The sequence below is a fragment of the Danio rerio genome, chromosome 12, assembly GCF_052040795.2.
Source record: "Danio rerio strain M-AB ecotype USA chromosome 12, GRCz13ab, whole genome shotgun sequence".
Classification (NCBI taxonomy): domain Eukaryota; kingdom Metazoa; phylum Chordata; class Actinopteri; order Cypriniformes; family Danionidae; genus Danio; species Danio rerio.
Window position 1 is genome coordinate 19,061,803 of NC_141032.1, and position 23,603 is coordinate 19,085,405.

Genomic DNA, 23,603 nt, shown 5'->3' on the forward strand with positions numbered 1-23,603 from the left:
CTGGGTATTCTGCCATGACTTTAATCCACCGGCAGAGTTGTTGTCTCGAAAACTGTTTTAAGGCCGCTGTCATTTGCGATCTCCAGCAGTTGGTCTTCTTCTTGCAAGGACATGTTGGATTCAGCTGGTTTGTTGACAAATGGGTCACGTATCAATTTCTTGGCCGTTTGTGGTTCCTTTGAGGTTGGGAAGGTGTGCTCAAACTCCTTTTACAGCAAAGACTGGAGATCGTGCACCAGCTTGGTGAGTGAAGGCGCAGGCTCAGTCTCACACAAAATCCTCGCAAATGTTTGAAACATGTCCATTATGCCTCTGTTCATGCGCCATCCCCACAAATCCAGTTTGGCTTTAAATGTTTTAAAACAAGTGTTTTCCCACCACTGTTAGAATGCATATGCATTTCTGTTGCAGTTTAAGAATGTTAAGATATTTAAATTAAATTAGATGGTGCATCAACATAAAAGTTTTTTTTTTCTGATATTCTAAATAGGGATGTAACGGTATCAGAATTTCACGGTACGGTAATACCTCGGTATGAATGTCACGGTACGGTATTTATTGAATCATTTACAGGAAAAAACAAAACTTATGAAAATACTCCAAAAAAGTGCCAAAAGTGTCAATGACATACAAATTAGCCATCTATCTGTAAGCTTTGAAACAGGAACTTCAATTTTAACAACAAAAAAATATTAAACCATGTAAAAAAATTAAGTTTCAATTTAGTAGTGTTGAAAACTCATCACATTCAACATTTAATCACTCACTCACTTAGACAGAGATGGGTTAAAAGGAAAATTATCATATAAATATAATCTGGTAAAAGCTGGTATCTCTGGGTATTTACAATGTCCCCTGCAACAGAAAAAAAAACCTCTCATTTGGAACTGAGGTTTCTGGGACAAGAGAGATATGACTTGGCCCAGGTTGACAGCAGTGGGTAACGTTGTGCATTGTCTTTCCCCCACTTGAGAAGACAAACCATGAGTGAGATAGAGATCTCATGTCTGCATCAATCTGAACAGTGTGCTGTGTTTCTGCAGTCCCCATGACTGATTATTAGTCCTATTCCCCAACTTGCAGGCACGTGCACACACAGTGCTCAACCAGTGCAGTGCACATGCCCTTTTTAGTCTTGGATAGAAAGTTCCCTTCCAAAATGATCAAAAGTGCCCCCGCGACGCGACATACCCTCCGTCCCCGCTTTACAGTAAGTTACGCGCGCGACAACACAGCTGATAAGAACTCGCGCGACAACACCACTATTCACTACGCGCGCGACAATACAGCTGATAAGAACTCGCGCGACGACACCACTATTCAGTACGCGCGGTGACAACACCCGCTTTAGGGTTTTCCAGCTCTTTTTGATCCCCGCTTCTAGCAGCACACTCCATTTCCGCATTACTGGATCTGTAGCGACAACAGACCGCAAGGGATTATGGCCAAGCCTGGGCTGATGGGAATTGTAGTTTCCGGTACCTCCCGTTCGCTTCATTCGCCTGAGCAAATTTTCTCAGAAGACCTATAGTTTTACCGAGTCATGCGACTACGGTAATATCGAAAAAAAATAATATTGCGGTATGACGGTATTTACAATACCGTTACATCCCTAATGCTAAACTATACTCTCGGCACCTATTGATTCAGTACAGGACCACTGACACCCACATCTCAAAGGACACACATCCCAGGAGACTCATCACACCCTCCATCACCCAACACAAATGCTGTTCGAGAAATGCGGAGGTTTTCTTTAAATTTTTTTTTTGCAGTATCAAACTCCATTAAAACAACTGTTTCCCACCTGTCCTTACTTCACACTCATCCCTCAAAGTTTGTCGTGAGAGAATTAAGGAAATGTGCCTGAATGAAAGTGAAACTGCTTAACTGCAGTTGAAGTCTAAAACCTAAAAATGAAACCGTCAAAATTACATGAAACTCTGGAGCATACTTTTTTTATTGTCACACTCGGGTCGTTCCTGCTGCTCCAATCACAACTCTCCCTCACCATCCACCTCTCACCACACCCGTGAACAATCACTAGAATACAAATTACCCGCACCTGCAATCATCACACACTACATTTAATCACCTCCTTCACTCATTCACTGGCTGGAATCAAAGTTTGATGGTTCACCTCATCTACTCTCCCTCTTCTTTTCGTCTTCTTCTGTGGATGTCCCTCTTTGCCTATAGATGCACATACAGTTGTTTAAGGTAAATGACTAAGCTTAACTGGTGTTTGACTTAAGATCTGATGCTTACCATAACTGTGTGTGAGATTGCTCTCCCTCTGGTACACCACATACCTGCTTCATCTCTCTGCATCTGCTGCATAGTTCTAATAAATACCCATAAATGTATAACCATCTTTGTCTTCTTTGTGTGACTGTGACAGTATACCAGACTGAAGAAAAACTATAGACAGCTAATGGAGACTAGCGCCATGCTAACCAGAAGCTGTCCACATCCATCCGCTGGGACAGTACATTCCATGTGACAAACGCTACCTTCCGCTCCCATGAGTGCCAATATCATTCCTGTGGTCATCACAAGAATGCCCCCATGCTTGCCCCATGAGCTACTCAGGCGATCCGATTTCTCTTACAATACTCTCTATATTGAGGCTAATGCTCACCAGTTTCCAAATGAGATTTCGAAAGTAATTTTTATGCTTTCTCTTCTTACAGGATGAGCTCTACAATGGGTGGATGCTCTTTAGAATGCCAGCACTCCTGTGATGGCCACCTACCAATCCTTTATCAATCACTTCAAAGAGCTGTCGGCTGTTCCACTCACTCCCCTCTTTGTACGACGAATTAATAACTCTATTGCAAGGCAACTAAACCATTAATGACTACACTCCTCATTTTTCTTATACTTCCCTCCTCCATATCTCATGTATCTGATATACAAGCTCAATTAATTGTTAATTCTCGCACTGTCCCCATAGATGTGCTGGTGGATTCTGGAGCGGCTGGTAACTTTTTTCTTCTCACTTCATTACCAAGCATCAAATCCCTTCTGTACGTATCTAAATTCAATATAAAATAACCACCATACAGGACTCACCATTAGGCGACTGCAAGATATCCCGACCTACCAAGGAAGAGATCATCCAGTCTCCTCACCGTCGTCAAGAAAAATGAATTCTACTCATTCTTCATCATGCACTATGGCATAGCTAACAGTCCCTCCATCTTCCAAAACTTTATGAATAAAATCTTTAGAGACTTCCTCCATCGCTTTACTATAGTGTATATAGATGACATCCTAATCTATTCCCGTAACATTACAGAACACCAGACTCATGTCCAGAAGGACCTCCAGCGTCTCGGAGAAAATCAACTCTTCCTAAAAGCAGAAAAATGCGAGTTTCACAAAACCTCAATCTCCTTCGTCGGATACATGATCACCACTGGGGGGTCAGTTTGAAGAAAAGTAAAGTGGACACACTGGACAATGGAAGGGAACCAAAGACTCTAAAGGACGCTTTATCAAGAACTACAGTATCCTCTCAGCTCCTTTAACCTACCTCCTGACTCGAGAGAATAAAAAAAAAAGATCAACAACACTTATTTATTCTACTTCATTTCCAAACATGCTGTGCCTTTTAAGGTGTTTTTAAAAACCAAACAAAATTAAGGAAAATAAGAGTGTTTTGTATACATGAAATGCTAGTATAAAATCAAAGCTAATCAGTGAAACTATCTTTATGTTTTTCACAATAAACTATAGAAATGTCATTTCCACCACTGTCATTTCCACCACACTGCCCCCTGTAGTGGAAAAGACAGCATGTGGTGGTACATTTATGGTTACAAAACGTTCGAGGTTACAGAAGTAACCCTTCGTTCCCCGAGGAGGGGAACGGAAGTGCCATGAATGGGAGGATTCGGATCAGAAGCCGCTTATCTGGAGAGTATTGAACGGGCCAATGAATGAAATTAATTGGCAGCGTAAGCTTGCGCAGGTGTGCGACATCTGCAATTATCTCAGCATATAAGCACACCTGAAGCCAGCAGACGCCATCCTTTTAAGCTGAAGAGACTTTCAAACAGCTAAGGGACAGTCATTATGGCGACGGAATATGGCACTTCCGTTCCCCTCCTCGGGGAACGAAGGGTTACTTCTGTAACCTCGAACGTTCCCCTTCGGTTGGGGAACTTCAGTGCCATGAATGGGAGAATATGGAAAGCGCCATAATGACTGCACCTTACCAACACCCCCGATGAGGAGATAGTCAAGCAAGCGTGACGCACCCACATCATGGGGGGCGCGGTCCTCCAACGTGTCCCTGGCCCTAATTTATCCTACTTCAACAGAAGTTTTACGGATTTAGATATATTTTTTGGGAAGTCGTGAGCATCTAGATAATTCTAGGAATACGACAGTACGTTGGGAAGCGTGCAATCCCGATAGGGAGGACGCTGCGGAGGCCATCCGTTACCCAAGGGGGGGATAGATGGCAGAATTTACCTATGGACTAGCCCTAAAAAGGGGGAGTACGCATAGCAAAGAGTGGTTAGCGGAGAGGGAAGACACGGGTCCGCCCAGGGGGGGGACTTAACCGTGGCGGAATAAGCATATGGGATCGCCTAGTGGGGATCACGCATAGCAGGCACCTATACCCAAAACGCGGGCTGACCAGCGGGCAGACCTACAACGTAGTGGGCCAGCAAGTGACTCCTCCGCTGAGTCAGTGCTGGGGGCCACGGAGGAATCTGCAGGGCTCACCTGACGGGGAACTTTACTGACAGATAAAAAAGGCGCACGTACCTCCGTGTTAGGGAGAATGGCGCAGCAAGCGTGTTTCAACACCCTACCGAGTTGTCTCCTCAATCACCAAAGGGTTACCTAATACCCTTGAGGAAACCGGCTCCACTCGCAGATTGTAAAACCTTGCAAATGTGTTGGGTGTCGCCCAGCCCGCAGCTCTACAGATGTCTGTTAGAGAGGCGCCGCGTGCACGCGCCCAAGAGGATGCAACGCTCCGAGTGGAGTGTGCACGTACTCCCGGGGGACACGGCTGACCTCGACTCGAATAAGCGAGTGAAATGGCATCCACAATCCAGTGGGATAATCTTTGTTTCGATACGGCACTTCCCTGCTGCCGACCGCCATAACAGACAAAGAGCAGCTCAGATGATCTAAAATTCTGAGTACGGTCCACATAAATGCGCAGAGCGCGAACTGGACAAAGTAAAGAAAGGGCTGGGTCTGCCTCCTCCGGGGGCAGCGCTTGCAGGTTCACTACCTGATCTCTAAAGGGGGTGGTAGGAACCTTGGGCACATAACCGGGGCGGGGTCTCAGGATAACGTGAGAGTAATCCGGCCCGAATTCCAGGCACGAGTCACTGACCGAAAATGCCTCCAGGTCCCCGACCCTCTTGATGGAGGCCAACGCAACCAGCAGAGCTTTCTTCAGGGACAGAAATCTTAGAGATACTGATTCGAGTGGCTCAAAGGGATCGGATCGCAGACTCGTGAGAACGAGGGCGAGATCCCAAGAGGGCATGAGAGGGGGGCGAGATGGATTAATTCGCCTAGCACCCCTAAGGAACTGGATGACCAGGTTATGCTTTCCCACGGTGCCGCCAGCTACCGCGCTATGATAAGCGGAGATGGCGGCCACGTAAACCTTGAGAGTGGAGGGCGACAGCCTGCTGTCCAACTTCTCTTGAAGGAAAGAGAGCACAACACTAATCTGGCAATTTCGGGGGTCTTCTCTGCGAGAGACGCACCATTCAGTGAATAGACTCCACTTCAGGGCGTAGGCGCGCCTCGTGGAGGGGGCTCTAGCCTGAGTGATGGTATTAACCACCGCAGTCGGTAGGTTACCTAAGTCTTCCTCGCGTCTAGGGACCACACGTGGAGGTTCCAAAGATCGGGGCGAGGGTGCCAGATGGTGCCCTGTCCCTGAGAGAGTAGGTCCTCTCTCAAAGGGATCCGCCAGGGGAGGGCCGTCGCGAGGAGTGAGAGCTCTGATATCCAGGTCCGGTTGGGCCAAAGGGGCGCAACTAGCAGAACCTGTTCCTCGTCCTCCCTGACCTTGCACAGAAACTGCGCGAGCAGGCTCACTGGGGGAAACGCATACTTGCGCATGCCCCGAGGCCAGCTGTGGGCCAGTGCATCCGTGCCGAGAGAGCCCTCGGTCAGGGAAAAAAACAACTGGCAGTGAGCGTTCTCGGGGGAAGCAAACAGATCGATCTGGGCCTCCCCGAATCGCGCCCATATCAGCTGAACAGACTCGGGGTGGAGTCTCCATTCTCCAGGGCGTAACAGCTGTCGTGAGAGCGCATCGGCTGCACGATTGAGCGTGCCTGGGACGTGAATGGCGCGCAGCGATTTCAGCCGCGGGTGACTCCAGAGGAGCAGACGGCGGGCGAGCTGAGACATGCGGCGAGAGCGCATACCCCCCATGCGGTTGATATACGCCGCCGCCGCCATACTGTCCGTCCTGACCAGCACGTGTTGCCGCTCCAGCACCGGTAAAAAGCGGTGGAGAGCGAGGAACACTGCCAACAGCTCTAGGCGATTGATATGCCAATGCAGCTGGGCACCCTTCCAGAGGCCCGCAGCCGCATGCCCGCGACACACGGCCCCCCAACCCGTGTTGGAAGCGTCTGTTGAAACAACAACATGGCTGGACGCCTGTCCTAGAGGCACACCGGCCTGTAGGAACGAGGGGTCGTTCCAAGGGCTGAGGGCGCGGCGACACAGCGCAGTAACCGAGACCCGGTGTGTGCCCGCGTGCCATGCGCGTCTGGGGACCCGATCGTGAAGCCAGTGCTGAAGTGGTCTCATATGGAGCAACCCGAGCGGCGTGACGGCGGCTGCGGATGCCATATGCCCCAGGAGCCTCTGAAAGAACTTCAGTGGGACCACTAGTTTGCTGTCGAGCTCCCTCAGACAGTTCAGCAACAGGCGAGCGCGTTCCTCGGAGAGGTGCGCTACCATGGTGATCGAGTCCAGCTCCATCCCGAGAAAAGAAATCCTCTGCACGGGGGCGAGTTTGCTCTTTTCTCGGTTGACCTGAAGCCCCAGTAGGCGGAGATGCCGAAGCACCTTGTCCCTGTGCATAATCAATTGCTCCCGCGAGTGGGCTAAAATCAGCCAGTCGTCGAGATAATTGAGTATGCGAATGCCCGCGAGCCGAAGGGGCGCTAGGGCACCCTCCGCGAGTTTGGTGAAGACCCGCGGAGACAGAGAGAGCCCGAAGGGGAGGACCTTGTACTGCCACGCTCGACCCTCGAACGCAAACCGCAGAAATTGGCGGTGGCGTGGAAGAATGGAGACATGGAAATACGCGTCCTTCAGGTCTATGGCTGCAAACCAATCCCGAGGACGAACGCATTGGAGAATGCGCCTCTGCGTGAGCATTCTGAACGGCAGCTTGTGCAGACAGCGGTTCAAAACGCGCAGATCTAGGATTGGCCGTGACCCACCGCTCTTTTTGGGTACGATGAAGTATGGGCTGTAAAACCCACTCTCCATCTCGGCTGGAGGAACCGGCTCGATTGCACCCTTCGCCAGGAGGGCAGCAATCTCCTCTCGCAAGACAGGGGCGGACAGGGGGTTGACCCTGGAGAAATACACGCCCGTAAACTTGGGGGGCCGTTTCGCGAACTGAATCGCGTAACCGAGTCTGATTGTGCGTATGAGCCACCGCGAGGGGCTGGCCCGCGCTAACCAGGCAGGCAGAGCCCTCGCTAATGGAGTCATCGCTACAATCGCTGACGTACCAGCGGTGGGGCAGCGCGGAGTGGGTGTGCTGATCCGGGAAGCACGAGGGTCCCGCGGAAGAGCTGGAGGAGAGCGATTCGCTCTGGCTCCGCACCCTGACTCCGGAGAGGGGGCTGGAGGGCTGAGGAAAGGGAGACCGTCCCCCCAGCGCTTGTGAGCCACTGGCGAAGCACGTAGAGTCTGCGAGCCGGAAGGCAGCGCGTCCCGGACTGGCAGAACTCGTGCAGTCACATCCGGGGAAGGGAAAAAGTGCTCTTTTACTGATGTTTTGGTGGCACTGAAAAGTACCGTTGTTATCGGGGCCCCGCCCTCCAGCGGGGAAAGAGCAAGTTTCCTCTTCTCCGGATGGCCTGTCTCAGGGACGCTTCGCGGTCCGTTTACCGGACTTAACGGCGCCCTGGGCAGGAGGGGCTGCCTGCTTTCGAGGTGAACGCCGCGCCCGCTTGGCCGGAGGCGCAGGCGGGGGCGGGGCAGCACTCGTTGGCGGGCGCCCTCGGCGAGGAACAGCGGAGGTGGATGGCTCGGCGGGCGGAGCGGGCTTACGGCCACGCCGATAGATGACATTGCCCATCGCATCCGACTGCTCTTTCACCGCCTTGAATTCCTGGGTGAATTCACCGACGGTGTCGCCGAACAGGCCAGCCTGGGATATGGGCGAGTCAAGAAAGCGAACTTTGTCAACGTCGCGCATATCGGCCAGGTTTAGCCAGAGGTGGCGTTCCTGAACCACAAGTGTGGACATCGTCCTCCCCAGCGCACACGCGGCGGACTTAGTAGTCCGAAGAGCATAGTCGGTCGCGGTGCGCAGCTCATGTAATAAGCTTGGGTTGGACCCGCCCTCGTGCAGCTCGGCCAGCGCCTGCGCTTGGTAGCGCTGGTAGGTGGCCATCGCGTGCAAAGCAGAAGCAGCCTGGCCCGCAGCCTTATAAGCTCTGGCTCCGAGGGAGGCAGACAACCTACAGGCTTTGGACGGGAGGCGGGGCAAACCCCGCCACGTAGAGGCGCCGCGCGGACAAAGATTGACCGCGATAGCGCGCTCCACTGACGGGATCGCCTCATACCCCCTGGCAGCTCCGCCGTCAAGGGCGGTGAGGGCGGAGGCACTCGCAGCACGGGCAGAGAAAGGTGCCCTCCAGGACTGCGTGAGCCTACTGTGCACTTCCGGGAAGAAGGGGACGAGAGGCTTCGAAGGCTTCGCCTTCTGGTCCTCTACGTAGCACCCATCTAGTCGGTCCGGCCGCGGAGCTGGGGGATAAACCATCTCCAACCCCACGGCCGAAGCAGCCCGGGAAAGCACGGCTAACATGTCCGCTTCAGGATCCGATTTGACAGCGCTCACCTGCCCGGAGGGGGCGAGCGGGTCCGGATCTTCGTCGGACAGTGAAAGCCCACCCTCCGATGCCGCGGAGGACATCTGATCTCCGGTGTCAGCGAGTGTGAGAGCTACCATCTGGTTAGACGGATCACTCTCACCACCCGAAGCTTGGATGGAGCGCCGTGAGGAGCAAGAGGTCCGCGAGCCAGTGGGCGGCGGATTAGCTCCCGCTGAAACCCTCAGATCTGCCCGAGCGCCCGCTGCTTTTTTAGAGCAGGAGGCAACTGGGGTGGCTCGCTCTCTTGCGAAAGTTAGCCGCGATCTTAGCTGTGCAACGGTCATGGCATCGCAATGACGACATGAACCGCCCGCGAGCACCGCATTAACATGCTGGACCCCCAAACATGCAATGCAGTGATCGTGTCCATCATCCGGAGACAGGAAACCCCCGCATCCAGAAACGCACAGTCGGAGCGCCATCCTGAAAAGGACGTGCTGCACGACTGTGTTGCTCTTTTAGGAAAGTTGCAACTATACGCACCGCTCTGGAGGACCGGACCCAAAGAACCGCAGGCAAGGGAGTAACCCAGCTCGACCGTCTGCCACCGCGAAGACCCACTCTGGACCGGGAGACACACTCGTTCGCTCTGAAGTGCTGATCAGCAAGAGGAACCCTCATCGACTCACTCAGAAAGGATCTGAAGCGAAAAGGATGGCGTCTGCTGGCTTCAGGTGTGCTTATATGCTGAGATAATTGCAGATGTCGCACACCTGCGCAAGCTTACGCTGCCAATTAATTTCATTCATTGGCCCGTTCAATACTCTCCAGATAAGCGGCTTCTGATCCGAATCCTCCCATTCATGGCACTGAAGTTCCCCAACCGAAGGGGAACAATTTATATGGATTGCGGAAGTACAGGGGTTGGACAATGAAACTGAATCGGTGGCCAATTTAGTGTTGGTTTCATGGCTAAATTTGAGCAGCTAGTGGCCAGTCTTCATTCATCTTCATTCCACACTTAACAGCAGATTGTGAATGTTTAATTAGCAGAGTAATAGCACAGTTTTGCTTAAAATATTGCAATGCACACACCATCTTGTCAAATGGTGACATATTAGTTCAAAAGAGGATACATTGTTGTTGTGCGTATCGCTAGCACATCTGTGACTATGACAGCAAGGTTTCGTAATGTTTGAAGAACTATGGTATCCAGAGTAATGTCAGCACACCACCAAGAAGAAGAACCACATTCAACAGGAGTAACTTTGTATGCAAGAGTAAGCTGTCTGAAAAGATTGTCCATGTGCTAACCCTGATTGTATCCAAAAGAAAAAACATAAAACCACAGTTGCCCAACTCACTGCAGAATTAAATGTGCAGCTCAACTCCAAATACATGGCCGACTGCTATAGCTAAACCTTTGCCTATGCCAAACGCCTGTTTCAATGGTGCAGCAGCCAAAATCTTGGGCTGTGGACAATGTGAAACGTATTATTCTCTGATGAGTCCATCTGGGGGAATGAACTCCAGCAGCATCACGTGGTGACACAAACACTATTCTATGTAAAGAATGGCTCAAAATCTCACTGGACACTGTATCTGTCATACCCGAGTTAAACTGATGGTATATTGTCTGCAAAAGGAGGTCCGACACCATTCTAATGAATTATTAATTAATTCATTCCTTCATTTTCTTTTCGGCTTAGTCACTTTATTCATGAGGGTTCACCACAGCAGAATAAACCACCAATTTATCCAGCATATGTCTTACGCAGTGGACACCCTTCCGACTGCAACCCATACACTCTCATTCACACACATACACTATGGGAGATTTATCTCACCCAAATCACCTTTACTGCATGTGTTTGGGCTGTGGGGGAAACCAGAGCACCAGGAGGAAACCCACACCTACACGGGGAGAATATGCAAACTTCATACAGAAACGGCAACTGACCCAGCCCAGGCTCGAACCAGCGACCTTCTTGCTGTCAGGCGACAGCGCTATCCACTGTGTCACCACCACGCTGCCCCACTAATGAATTATTGTGCTCTATACCCAGGCCTTTCAGTTTCATTGTCCAGCCCCAGTAGATGTGTTATACTTTTTAGTTTAAAATTAATTAATATAATATTTGAATAATTATCGTTTTTTTCACAGAAAACACTGTTACTTTTCTAATAAGTTCTAAACCAAATTAATAAAAAAAGTTTACTCTGTGACAGGTGTACAATTCAGCATTTGGTCCAGGACCAATTTATTTAATTGACAAATGTATAAATATTGTATTGATTGTGGAAAGATTGGTTAAACTAGTTACAAAAATGATCTTATACAATGTTTGACCGCTATAATTTATTTCAATTTGAAATAAAAGCTCTATATTGAGATGTAGTGGAAATGACATTTGTTCATTTCACGGTTGAAACAATGTCAAATATTAACACTTTCACTTTTACAACATAAATGTCTGTGTTTCAAAACTTCTCTAGGCCCCCAAAACACTTTTAGACCCCTGGTGGCTAATGGCTCTTGGTTTGTTTTGTGCTTGAGCACATGGCTTTGTCTTTTTTTGCATTAGCCATGTGCTCCGCTTATCCTGCCTCATTGTGTCTAGCTATCACACCCTCTTGTTTAGATTGTCGAATGCCAGCCACACTACACTTTTTGCTCCATAGACTTCCATTAAAACAAGTTTCGCAGTTTGCTGCATTGCAAAGGTCAAGCTTTGTGAACTCTGGCCAGTGAAATTGCACCATGTGACTCCATCAGACCAATCGAAAATCAAAACATGACCTTTCTGGGCAGAAATTTTAGATATGGAGCAATCGCTTGCTTTTTTTAATGTCTAATCATATTGTTTAATCGCACCCCTTTTCATAGCACCGTAAGACAGAAGCACAACTCTAGAGTGACCATGGTTTAATCCTCATTTTCTTGACTGTTCACTGGACACCTGCCCCTTGTTTGCTAACATCTCATCTAATCTTGGTTGGTTTGTTTTGGATGTTTATGTCTCCTTGTTAGTGTTTGCTGAATTTAGTCTAGAACCTGTCTTTGCCTTAGTTTTGTGTTTGTACCTATTTTTTATTGAGATTTTGCACTGAATTTTACATAAACGTGGAGATTGTCTAAATTTATCTATATTTTGACCAACTACAATTTTTCTACCTAAGATGTGCAATGTAGTCCGTGACCTTCTGTTCGATTATGCCTGATGTTGAGTTGAGATTGTATGAGCAGAGAAGCCTACGAACTCTGTATGTGTCTTGATGCTGGGTTCTAATGATAAAACTGCAAACTATTTTCTGCAGGAAATGTTTTAAATAACTGTATCTAACTCCTGGTCTTTGTCCATCTCCACAGGTATTTGGGAACTGGTAATCACCATAGCAGGGCAGGCCCTTGTCAGGATCATCAGTGTTGATGCACCCAGCTCTGCAAGTTCATCCACTCCTCCAGAGGAAACTGTACCTGGATATTGGAAGCTTTCAGCGGTGCGTCAGACTGAGTTGAGCCCAATTCATTTGGCTGTTGTCTGGTTTCTATGCATAATGGGCTTAATAATTGTACTTTCGTAATTTGTAAAGGATTTATTTTTCATTACTAAATGAAGCATTGCAATATTTACAAATCAGCTATTTAAGCATAGTTGGTGTCTTTTTAAGATAATTCAGAATGAGATATTACATGTTTTTTTTAAATTATTCAAATTAACATTTATCATTTTTATAATTTATGCATGTACTACTAGTTAGTTTGTATGTTAATAAATGCTTTAAAAACTCAACTTCATCCAGTTTTGTGACCTAATCTAAAGTGAGGACTATTTATGCTTTTATAAATCCCTTATAAATGAGAATTAAAAGCTCAGATAAATTCTAAACAGAAAAAAAGAATCATAAACAAAATTATTAATTTCTATTCGTTTGAAGATACACAAATAAAACTGTATCAAATAAAAATAATTCTTGCAACCTTATCTAAAATACAATTACTGTACCATGTAAACATTACATCCTATTATATTGTTAAATTATTATAATGTTGTTGTTTTATCCAATTTTTGACGCATTTTGACACTTCGTTATTCAGCAGTGTTTAAACTTTAAAGTAATTTTACTTTTTAAATAAGATTGCAAGATTTTTTTTTATTTGATACCAAGCCTTTATTTGTCATTTATAAAGGATTTATAAATCATGGATAGTCCTCAGTTTAGATTAGGTCACAAAACTGCATGTGGTTGAGTTAATAAAACATGTATTAACATACATAATAACCATTAATATATGCCTGAACAATAAGATATATAGACATTGATTTGAATAGTTTATTAATCATCACTCATTCTGATTGATCCTAAAAACCTCCAACAGCTCTTAATTACAAGTGGTTTGTAAATAATGCAATATTGAATTTAGTAATGAAAAGTCACAAATTATGAAAGTACAATTACTTTCATAATTACATCATTTACATTGAAAATGTGCTTTTGAGTCAATAATACTGCATTTGTAACTGCAGTTATAATTTGCTTACTAATGCTTATTAATGTAGAGGTAATGCTTAAAGGTTCACAAAACCCTCGAGTACTTTTTTTGAGATTTTAACAGATTTGTGTGTGTTGAGCATCAGTCAGGACAATGTTAGCACCTGTTAGCTTTAATTGTGGGGAAAACTGGGTAATTTTGAGCTTTTGTCAGGTAATTTCAGCTTCTGGGTTTAAAATTATTTTTGGGGTGGGATCAAAATCGGTGACGTAGCGCAGAACTGCAAGTGCAAAGATGACGCGTCGGTTTCTCATTATTATTCATAGCGGAGATTTCTTATACTATGAGAAGAGCCGGCTTCTTAAATATTCATGAGCACTTGCTTTCCGAAGACAAAGCCGACCTGGCCGCTGTGCTGCTGTGTTCGCCTAAATCCTCCAAATTACCATCAAGTCTGCATTCAGACCTGGGGATTGAGGGAAAAGTCCTCATTTAGTGTTTATATGAACACGATTACCTTTATAATGATATAAATTGTGGTTGTGTATATGAAATTACAAATGTAGCAGGGAATTAAATTACTGTTTATTTCTTTGCATTTTAACTTTGTAAATTATAAAATCATGGGTCTCCGCATGGTTTGTGTCTCATTTTGTGAACTGACTGACAGTTGCTAGTGATGGGTCGTTCATGAACAATTCGTTCATTTAGAACGAATCTTCAATATGACCCTGGAACTATGAATGCTATCAGGGAGTGATTCGTTCTTCACATTTGTGCAGGTGGTATCGTTCATTTCAAGTCTTTTGAGTCGTTCATCGCTGAAAGGCAGATGCCAATCATATGAGTTAAGAGCCGGAAAAAGAATTGAGCCGTTCATCTCTCGAGTCCTCTATCGGGTCTGAGTCATTCGTTCCTCACGGGCCAATCATATGCATTTAGAGCGGGAAAAGAATTGAACAGTTCATCTCTCGAGTCCTCGGATTTGAGTCATTCTGTCATGTGATGAACGAACGACTCAAGAACCAGAAGACTTGAAAGGTGAACTAATTATCATGGCTCCAATCTACTCAGACTGTGTACATTGGTTAAGATTATATGTGACTGTCAGTGTAACGTGAACGAACCACTGACATTTGAAAACATGAAGAGGTGAGCTGAGCAAAGAAAACCTTCATAGAAAATACCTTCATAGACAAAAGAGCGGGTAAACATTGAATTATTATTTTCTCCTTCTTATAGTATTCTATTTATGACTTATTTGTTGTGTGATCAACCTTTTGGGCTAGATGTAGATTTGTTTGGAAGCAATTCATAACATTTTAATAATATTTTGGCAAATTGAACCAAATGATGAAATGACTTGAAAAAAGATTTGTTTATCTCGATGAACGAGACTCAAAGATCCGAGTCAGTAAAATGATCCGAACTTCCCATCACTAACAGTTGCTGGCTCCCCTCCTTCTCCTCTGCTCTGCTGGCCACGTCCGCTCCTGCCCTTTGCTCGCGGAGCTCCACGCCCACTATGATGCATCTTTTGAAAAAATTCTGAGGTGGACCTGAACTGAAAGTGGGGGGCGTCATGACCCTTTAACAAATAATGAATTCACAAGATGCTAATGCTTAATAAATGATTCATAGTGTGTAAAGGGTCACAGATTTCCCTTTATCGCACCAACAGGCACTACGTCATAATCACGTTCCTACAAGAGCAAACACTTAATTGGTTAACGTGGCATGAATGTCTGCTAAAGTTCAGATTTTCCATCTTGAGCAATTCGTGCAACATGCTCATTAGCGGCACTTTATGCAAATTTGGTCATTAATATACTTAGTCCATAATATACTTAGAGACATTTTGTAAAAGAGCGTCTATGATGCAAAAACAATTTTTGGATGCTGTTTGTCAAACGTGTGTTGGTATAGTGTGTCCACAATTATATTGGAGTGATATTAATGCATATAAACAAGACAGGATTTGCGAAGAAACCAGGATTAAAAGATCTGTTCTAACTCTGTGATAGAACTGCACTTCAAGAAGCAGTAAGTGATACACTGCATTTTCATAGTATATTGAACTACATGATTCATGACTGCTGGAATCACCACAGCTGCAGTGTGCACAATTATAAATGAGGATGCATCAATCACACAACAGGAGTCCCGGTTTGTAGACTTTAAATCAGGTAGATTTGCTGCAAGTAGAATAGCAAAAAAAGCACAACCGGCTCAATCATCATACTGTGGTATTTGAGACAGGCTCTCTGTTTCATTGTGTTTGGGTTGTTTTCCACCTTTTTTACTGTGTTTAGCCCTTTAAAGGAATAATTCAACAAAATTGACAGAATTTACTCATCTATATGCAGTTTACACACTGCTACTCTCTACTGTTTGAACATTTCATTCAACCATGAGGGGGTCATTGAAACATGAATCTAAATTGCTGAAAAATTACTGAAAAAACATGCTGATAAAAAGTGGGGAAAATTAGCATAACAAAACACGTTTTAGGATAGATAATAAAGGAATTTAATTACTGTTTTAAGATAAATAACTCCCTTTATTGTAAATGGTTTTAAAAGAATTCAACTGTAAAATGTAATAAGGTACAGGCTGAATTTTCCATTGAATCAGACTTCGAGGGCAACTAAAATACACACCACAATCTCTTTATGTCCCCGTTTGAAACTTCAGTATACACAGTCAAGGTCTCTACAATTATGTCCTCCAAACACACATGGAGAGTTTAAACAGCTCTACTTCAAGAAAAAAAAAAATGCTTACTCATTTGGTCACGTCTAGCCTTGATTTTAAAATGCTTACTCATTTGGTCACGTCTAGCCTTGATTTGTTGAAATTATCTTCAGATAAACTATTTTTGCATGGGTTAACCGGCGAATTACACTTGATTAGCATTACACATTTGTACTGACAAGCTAAAATGATAAGTAATGGGGTCAGACTTCACAATAAGGTTTCATTAGATGGTAGTTAATACATTTATTAACGTTAATTATGAACAATACTTTTACAGCATTTATTGATCATAGTTCAGCATTTACTACACTGTAAAAAAATTGTAAAAAAAAAGGTCAAATGACTGGCAGCTGCCAAACAAAAACCACAAAATTACGGTCAATTTTTTTTGTTGAAATAAAGTGCAAAAAAAATAATAACAATAATAAATTACAGATATTTTCATAAAAATTTTTACAGAAAAAGACTGTTATTTTACAGACTTTTCCTAGATTATTATGATCAAATCTGATCAATAAAGTTACAAAATTACAGTTTTACAAAGAAACACTGTTATTTTACAGACTTTTCCTAGATTATTATGATCAAACACCATCAATAAAGTGACTGCACTAAAAGTTTAAGAGAAAATAATGTTATTTAAAAGAATTTTCCCTTAATCATTACGATCAAACTTCTTAAATAAAATGCCAAGACATGCTCAAGGTCGTAATTTAACAGTTTTATTGTGGATCAAAAAAGCCTGGAAAAAACAACATACGAAATACAACTGATTTAAATTCTCACAACTTTAAAAACTAGTTGTTACATTTCATTGAATAGTATTTCTGTAAAACATGTAGAGGTTTAAGTTATATTGAATGATTCAGTTCCAAATCTTGATGAAAAATGAAATGGAACTTTAATATGAAGGAGTGCAGATCCAAATGCAGGTTTATTACACATGGCAATGAGATGGCCAGGCAAGCAACTTTCAACACAGGGGCAAATAGATGTATGCATGGAATCCAGAGTCATGGTCAAATAACAGGCAAATGGTCAGTCCCGGCAGCAAATAACGTAAACAATTAAAAAATAAAGCAAGGCAAAAAAGAGAAACGCATCATAATGTTCACAGTAACCATATTAAAAGACTTACAAAACTGCTCTTAAAGTCCATGTAATCAGTTCATAATGATCCTCCGACTGTGTGTGTGCGTGCGTGTGTGCGTGTGTGTATTCGTACACTATTTTATAATAACAGTTGGACACATGAGAGCTGCTTCACTCTGTCTTGTTTACTCAGGAACTGACGTCATGACCACTGTGTTACCACATTACAGATTTGAACAACATCATACATTCATATGTTCCGCTTCCAATGTATCATTTATGGTACACCTCCCCTTTTAAGTTGGAACCCTCTTCTAACATTTACTTGTAAAAACAAACATTCCACTACAAGTGACATCATCTCTAAATATGAGCTTGAACTCAAGCAAACAACTTTCTTTTCTTTTTACTTTTTTTTTTTCATTTGAACATACCTCTATCCTCTTTACAAGCTCAAACGCTCAGGTGGGTCGTGACACTCTGCCTGAACTTGTTACATGAGACTCTCTGGACCTATCCTTGTCTCTTACAGGATAGATATGAGTTTCGGTGTTACCTGTGTCAAGGGTTGTGTCTCTGGGTTCAGTGAGTTCTTGATGTTGCATTGGGTGCATTGCCCGCACATGAGTGCGGTTTCTCCTCAGCAGTCCTTCATCAGTGTGTATGATGTAGGATCTTGGTGTTACCGCTGGACTCATGACTGTCCCTTGAGATTGTTCTCTTGGCAGCCCCACACTTTGTCTAGGTTTCAGTATTGGCAAAGGACGTACTCGGTGGCGCATATCACACCAGCATCGCTGTTTGTCTTTTGCTCGCCTCTCACACTTCCTGAACCCCTTGATATTTGGCCATCGAGGTTTTAAAATCTTTGGAAACTGGTAATGAAGTGCAAGGTACTCTCCCCATGAGGAGTTGTGCTGGAGAGTAGCCATTATATAAAGCCATAGCCTGATATGTCAGAAAAGCTTTTGCTTTCTCTCCGCCTCCTTTTCATGGTCCTTTTACTGTTGCCACTGCACGCTCTGCTTCTCCATTTGCTTGTGGGTATCTCGGGTTGCTAGTAATGTGTTCAAACTAGCGCTGTCAAAATTAGTGCGTTGACGCATGCGATTAATTTTAAATAATTAACGCGTTAAAAAAATTTATGCAATTAAGGCAGTTGCAGGGTTTTTTTACTTCCTGTTTTCGTGGAGGTGTGTTCAACATGCAAAAAAATGTGGATAAGACCAAGGAAGCACTTTTTGAAGGCAAGTTCCAATATAAAACATTTAGTTGCATCACAGGTTATCCAGAGTTTTATGCAATTTCAGGTGTTTCATTTTTAACTTTCGACATCTGTTGTAAGTTGATACCGCATGGCGAACAGAAAGAAAATCCTCCGCATTTCGTGACTCAGTGTTCCTTTAAAGGTAATAAAATAACTGCTTAGGCTACATGGTAGAATTTTAATAAGAGTATAATCTTAATCATATTAAAATCGGAGTATTGGTGTCTTATGTACATGTACTCAGAAAGTCTCTGGTGAAGTAGCGAGGCATTACTCTGCCTTTCAGCATGAGCCCTCCAAGTTTAGCGTGTTTCCTTATTAAACGCAACGAAAGCGTATGCTTCGCGTTGTTGTGTCAGAATCCTAGTGAAATACAGTAATACTTAAGAACGCTTAGTTTAAGCAAATTTGATGAACGCGATCATGTGTGTTAAATCTGAAGGCAGTCGCTCCAGCGCGTTGTGTGTGTCTGTGTCAGGCCCGTTGAGGGGTGTCAGGGGTGGAGTGAGCGACATATCTGAATAGGAGCGTGTGCGCGAGATGTACCTGATGGACGGTGGGGGGTGAGTTGCGCGTGACATACCTGAAGAGCTAGGAGGGATGCGGGGGAGAGGGGTGTGCAATGTGCAATGACCGCTTTGCGAGAGATTATCATTCATTTGCGGGCATCCGGGAGTCTCTGTGCATTTGCGGGATACTCCTAGTCTTAGCAACTGGATGAATGTAAAGGAGGATTAAGCAAAATTGTTTCTACTTTATAATTAATGTTCTCAACTCACAGCAATAAAACTTTACAATGAGTGCAACTGTTTGTATTCAATAGTTTATTATTATAATTTTCCATTTTCCATATCTGTAATGCCTGTATTTTGAATTTTTTTGCAGTCCACTTAGAATCCAACATGGAAATCATTGTTTTTTTTGTTTTTTTTATTGGCATTGAAATTGGGATTTTTATTGGTTTTGAAATTCAAATTTCATTAACATGCCTGTGTTTTAATTTCTGTAATAAATATGGCTGTCAAGCCAGGATCTTGATGGTTTATTGTGGGTATGTTGTTTACGTGAAGAAATCTGTGTTACAAGTTAGACAAAAATTCTAATAACAATTATATTTTGAATTTAAATAGTATTTGTCTTGTGTTTACATTAATTTTACCTTTAAATAGCCAAAATTACAAGTTTCAGTATTTTAAATGCGATTAATTTTTTGAAAAAAGGTGCGATTAATTAGTTAACTTTTTTTAATCGATTGACAGCACTACTGCAAACCCATAGTCACTTGCAATATTCTTAAAGAGTGCACAGCTATACTGTGGTCCATTGTCTGACATAACAGTCTCTGGAATTCCATGGCGACTAAACACATCTTATAGTGCTACAATTACAGTATCAGTACATTGAGCTGGCTACTTCAAGGTAGCATGAAAAAAGGTCCACAACCAGGAGATATGTAGTCTTTTCCCAGAAAAATAACTCGCTTCCAGGGTCTTTCAGGCACTGGGGTAATCAGCAAGGGTTCTCTGTGTTCTGCTCTACTCTGTGAACATACAGTATAGTACAGTTCTCCACCAACTGACTTATGTGAACAGACAGTCCTGGCCACCATACGGCCTGATGGGCTCTGACTCGGCATTTGACAATACTCTGGTGACCATCGTGTATGTTATGGAGGACCTCCTGCCTTATGCAATGAGGAATTACTATTTTTTGGCCCCAGAGGTGTAGCTCTCCAGCAATAGTAAGATTTTCTCTTTCCCAACTCAGGTTGAAGATCATGTTTCATCAGCCACTCAGTCTCACAGTATTGGATGAGTTTTCCACAAATAGGATCAGCTTTCTGATTCTTAATTATAGTAGTCAACCGTGTCTCTGTAGCTGGGAGGGCCTGAATCACTGCATCCACAAACACCTTTACTTCCTCCTCTTCCTGTTTCTCTTCCTGCTTAAATGTATGTTTTACTGCGGCTCTTGATAATGTGTCAGCAGTTATGAGCTGTTTACCCGGCACATGCACAATGTCAAATGTGACATCGTTCCCTCTCTCTGTCAGTCCAGTTGGCTTTTCTGTTTCGCTGCATCTTCAGGACTGCTGAATTTCTGTTATAGTTTGTGACTTTATTCTGGCTGTTGTTTTGCTTTTCTTTTTTTTGTCTAAGGATCACGAAAGGGACACCCTCTGCTGGGAATATGTTCTGCCAGCACTGTTTACAGTTGAAGACTGCCAAAAGACTTTTTGCTCTGTTTTTTTCCCTCCTCCTGGCTGGATTTTGGTCTTCCTCAAGAAAATAACTTATTTTCTATCTAACTTATTAGAATTTTAATTAGTTGTATCTCGCATGTTTTTTCCAGACTTTATGATCCAAAATAAAACTGTTAAATTATGACCCTGAGCTTGTCTTGGCATTTTCATAAAGCTTGGCATTTGCTTAATCGTAATGATTTAGGGAAAATTATTTTAAATAACATTGTTTTCTCTTGAACTTTAAGTCCAGTCACTTTATTGATGGTGTTTGATCAAAATAAAATAGGAAAAGTCTGTAAAATAACAGTATTTCTTTGTAAAACACTTATTGTGTAACTGTATTGAACATATTTTATCATAATAATTTAGGAAAAGTCTGTAAAATAACTAAATAAATAATAAATAAATAATAACAATAAATAAATAAATAAACTAAATAAATAATTTCTTTGTAAAAAAAAAAAAACTTAGTGTAACTTTACTTGAACAGATTTGGTTATAATGATCGAGGAAAAGTCTGTAAAATAAAGTGTTTTTCTGTAAACATTATTATGAGTTATATTGTGCACTTTATTTCAACAAAGAAATTTTACCGTAATTTTATGTTTTTTGTTTGGCAGCCGTAGCTGCCAGTCATTAGACCTTTTTTACGATTTTTATTTATTTATTTTTTTTACAGAGCAAGTAATTACAATTTATTACTTTAATTTTACGTAATTTTAAATATACTTTAAAAAGCAGGAAAAAAAATACTGTAAATAATATGGCAATTTTATTGTATAAAACAAATTGCTGTAATTCTGTCTTTAATGATAAAGTCCCTAAAATGACAGTTAAATGTTAATTCAGAGAGATTGTCATTTTACTAAGTTTTGAATATAATTTTAAATGACAAAAATTTACTGTAAAAAATTTAGAGATATTTTTTGTAAAATTAGGTTTTTTTTTTTTTTGTTTTTTTTTTTTACAGTGTAATGCATTTTTAACAACCAAATTCATGTTTGGTAACATTAGTTAATGCACCATAAACTATCTATAACCAATGAAAAACTGTATTTTCTTTAACTAACAAGCAAATACTTACTGTTACCATTAATGCATATCAAAACAATATTGTTAAATTCTGAGATTTGTACCTTTAGATTTTTTGTGGTAATTTGATCCGGTTATACAGAATTGTATTACATAATCAGAATAGCTTAGTCTTAATCTGCTCCATTAAATTAAACACAGGTCTTATGTAAGAAACACTTTTAAAACATTTAATATTTATGGCATTTCTACATGAAGTGCAAATAAACACAGTACAGACTTGAGATTGCCATGCCAGAATATTTAATATTTATCCATTTGCAGGTCAAATAGATCCAGTACAAAATTCTTGGATAAACAAAAATATATGAAACACAAGAAAAATGGAATTTCCTAAAATACTACTATCATAGCGCTAACAGCAGAACAACTTGATAAAATAGAAGAAATAAAAACATTAAAATAGAGAAACCATAAACGTGACTTTTTCAGAATGCAGAGAAGGCTCCAGTGGCCTTACATTAGGGGATAGCTGGCCATTGTCGCAATGCCACAGTGATTGTTTTTGTCTTTTGCCATGTAGATGTAGCCTTTGTCACCCCATTTGTCAGACCAGCTAAAAAAAAGTTGAAAGAAATGATAAAATATAAAAACATGCAATCAAGCTAGTACACGCAAAACTAAAGATTGTTTGCATCATACCTGTTCTTCACAATCCAGTATCTATTCCCAGCAACATCAGCACCCTGATAACCATAGCCAACCACCAAGACTGCATGATCAAGTCGACTGGTACATGCTCTCTCATAATAGATGCCTAAAGATCAGAATATTAGAAAGGAGTTAAGGCAAAGTAAGTTCAGTAATAAGTTTGTAATAATTTTAGCAAATACTGAATTAAAACTAGAGTTGAGGGATATCAGGCACCTACCAGACTGATAGAACTGTAGGGATTGATGTGATGCGTCAATAGCAACAGATACAGGACCCACAGCAGCAACAGCATTCATTAGGGCAAGCTCATTACCTCTGGGGATGTCCACGAATCCGGTGATTTTAGCGACATTAAAACGGGGGTCATACCGGCATGGCAGATCATCCTGCAAGCACAAAGTTAAAATAAGAAAAAAGTGGTACATTGAAGTCTTAAAATACTTAATGACATTCATTTAAAGAGATTAAAAAACTAAAATGACATTTGTCCACAATCTGCAAATACAGCAGTTTAATCCCATGTCTTCAAAAGAAAATGTTTCATTGCTCAGAAACCGTCACAATATGATTCTTACCCTTGCAAGATAAGGGTATGACTGCTCAGAATCCAGCCCCTTGTTTTCTTTAACATACTGGAAGGCCTGGTCCATGATGCCTCCATTACACCCTTGATTGCCCTGTGGTCTGGAACAGTCCACCAAGTTTTGCTCACTCATAGAAATCAGCTTTCCAGTTTTACGGAAGAGCTGACCTTCCAAGGCACCCGTTGAACTGAAAGACCAGCAAGATCCACATTGTTTCTAAAACCAAAAAACAGAAGAGTCACCAAACAGTAAAGCTACAGATACACATACTGACATTTAATAGCCATTTATATGTTAAACTGGGTTTACCAGATCAACTGTAAATAGATCAATTGTAATAGATGCAACTATAGGT

At 42.7% G+C, this 23,603-nt stretch overlaps 2 protein-coding genes across 3 annotated transcripts in view; both read right to left on the minus strand.

Moving 5' to 3' along the window:
* The window catches only part of LOC147841358 (uncharacterized), a 206,412-nt gene extending 197,963 nt beyond the window's left edge, over positions 1–8,449 (minus strand). The window contains exon 1 of the mRNA XM_087276064.1: positions 4,219–8,449. Coding sequence (XP_087132190.1) covers positions 5,845–8,325 — 2,481 coding nt within the window. The 5' untranslated portion in view covers positions 8,326–8,449 and the 3' untranslated portion in view covers positions 4,219–5,844. The remainder of the gene's footprint in view (positions 1–4,218) is intronic.
* zgc:174855 overlaps positions 1–23,603 on the minus strand; it is a 59,138-nt gene that overhangs the window by 4,670 nt on the left and 30,865 nt on the right. Inside the window, 4 exon segments of one of the 2 annotated variants that reach the window (NM_001103122.1) lie at positions 22,466–22,566; positions 22,653–22,767; positions 22,882–23,050; positions 23,240–23,464. In NM_001103122.1, the coding sequence (NP_001096592.1) occupies positions 22,467–22,566; positions 22,653–22,767; positions 22,882–23,050; positions 23,240–23,464 (609 nt within the window). In that variant the 3' untranslated portion in view covers position 22,466. 2 annotated transcript variants of the gene reach the window in all.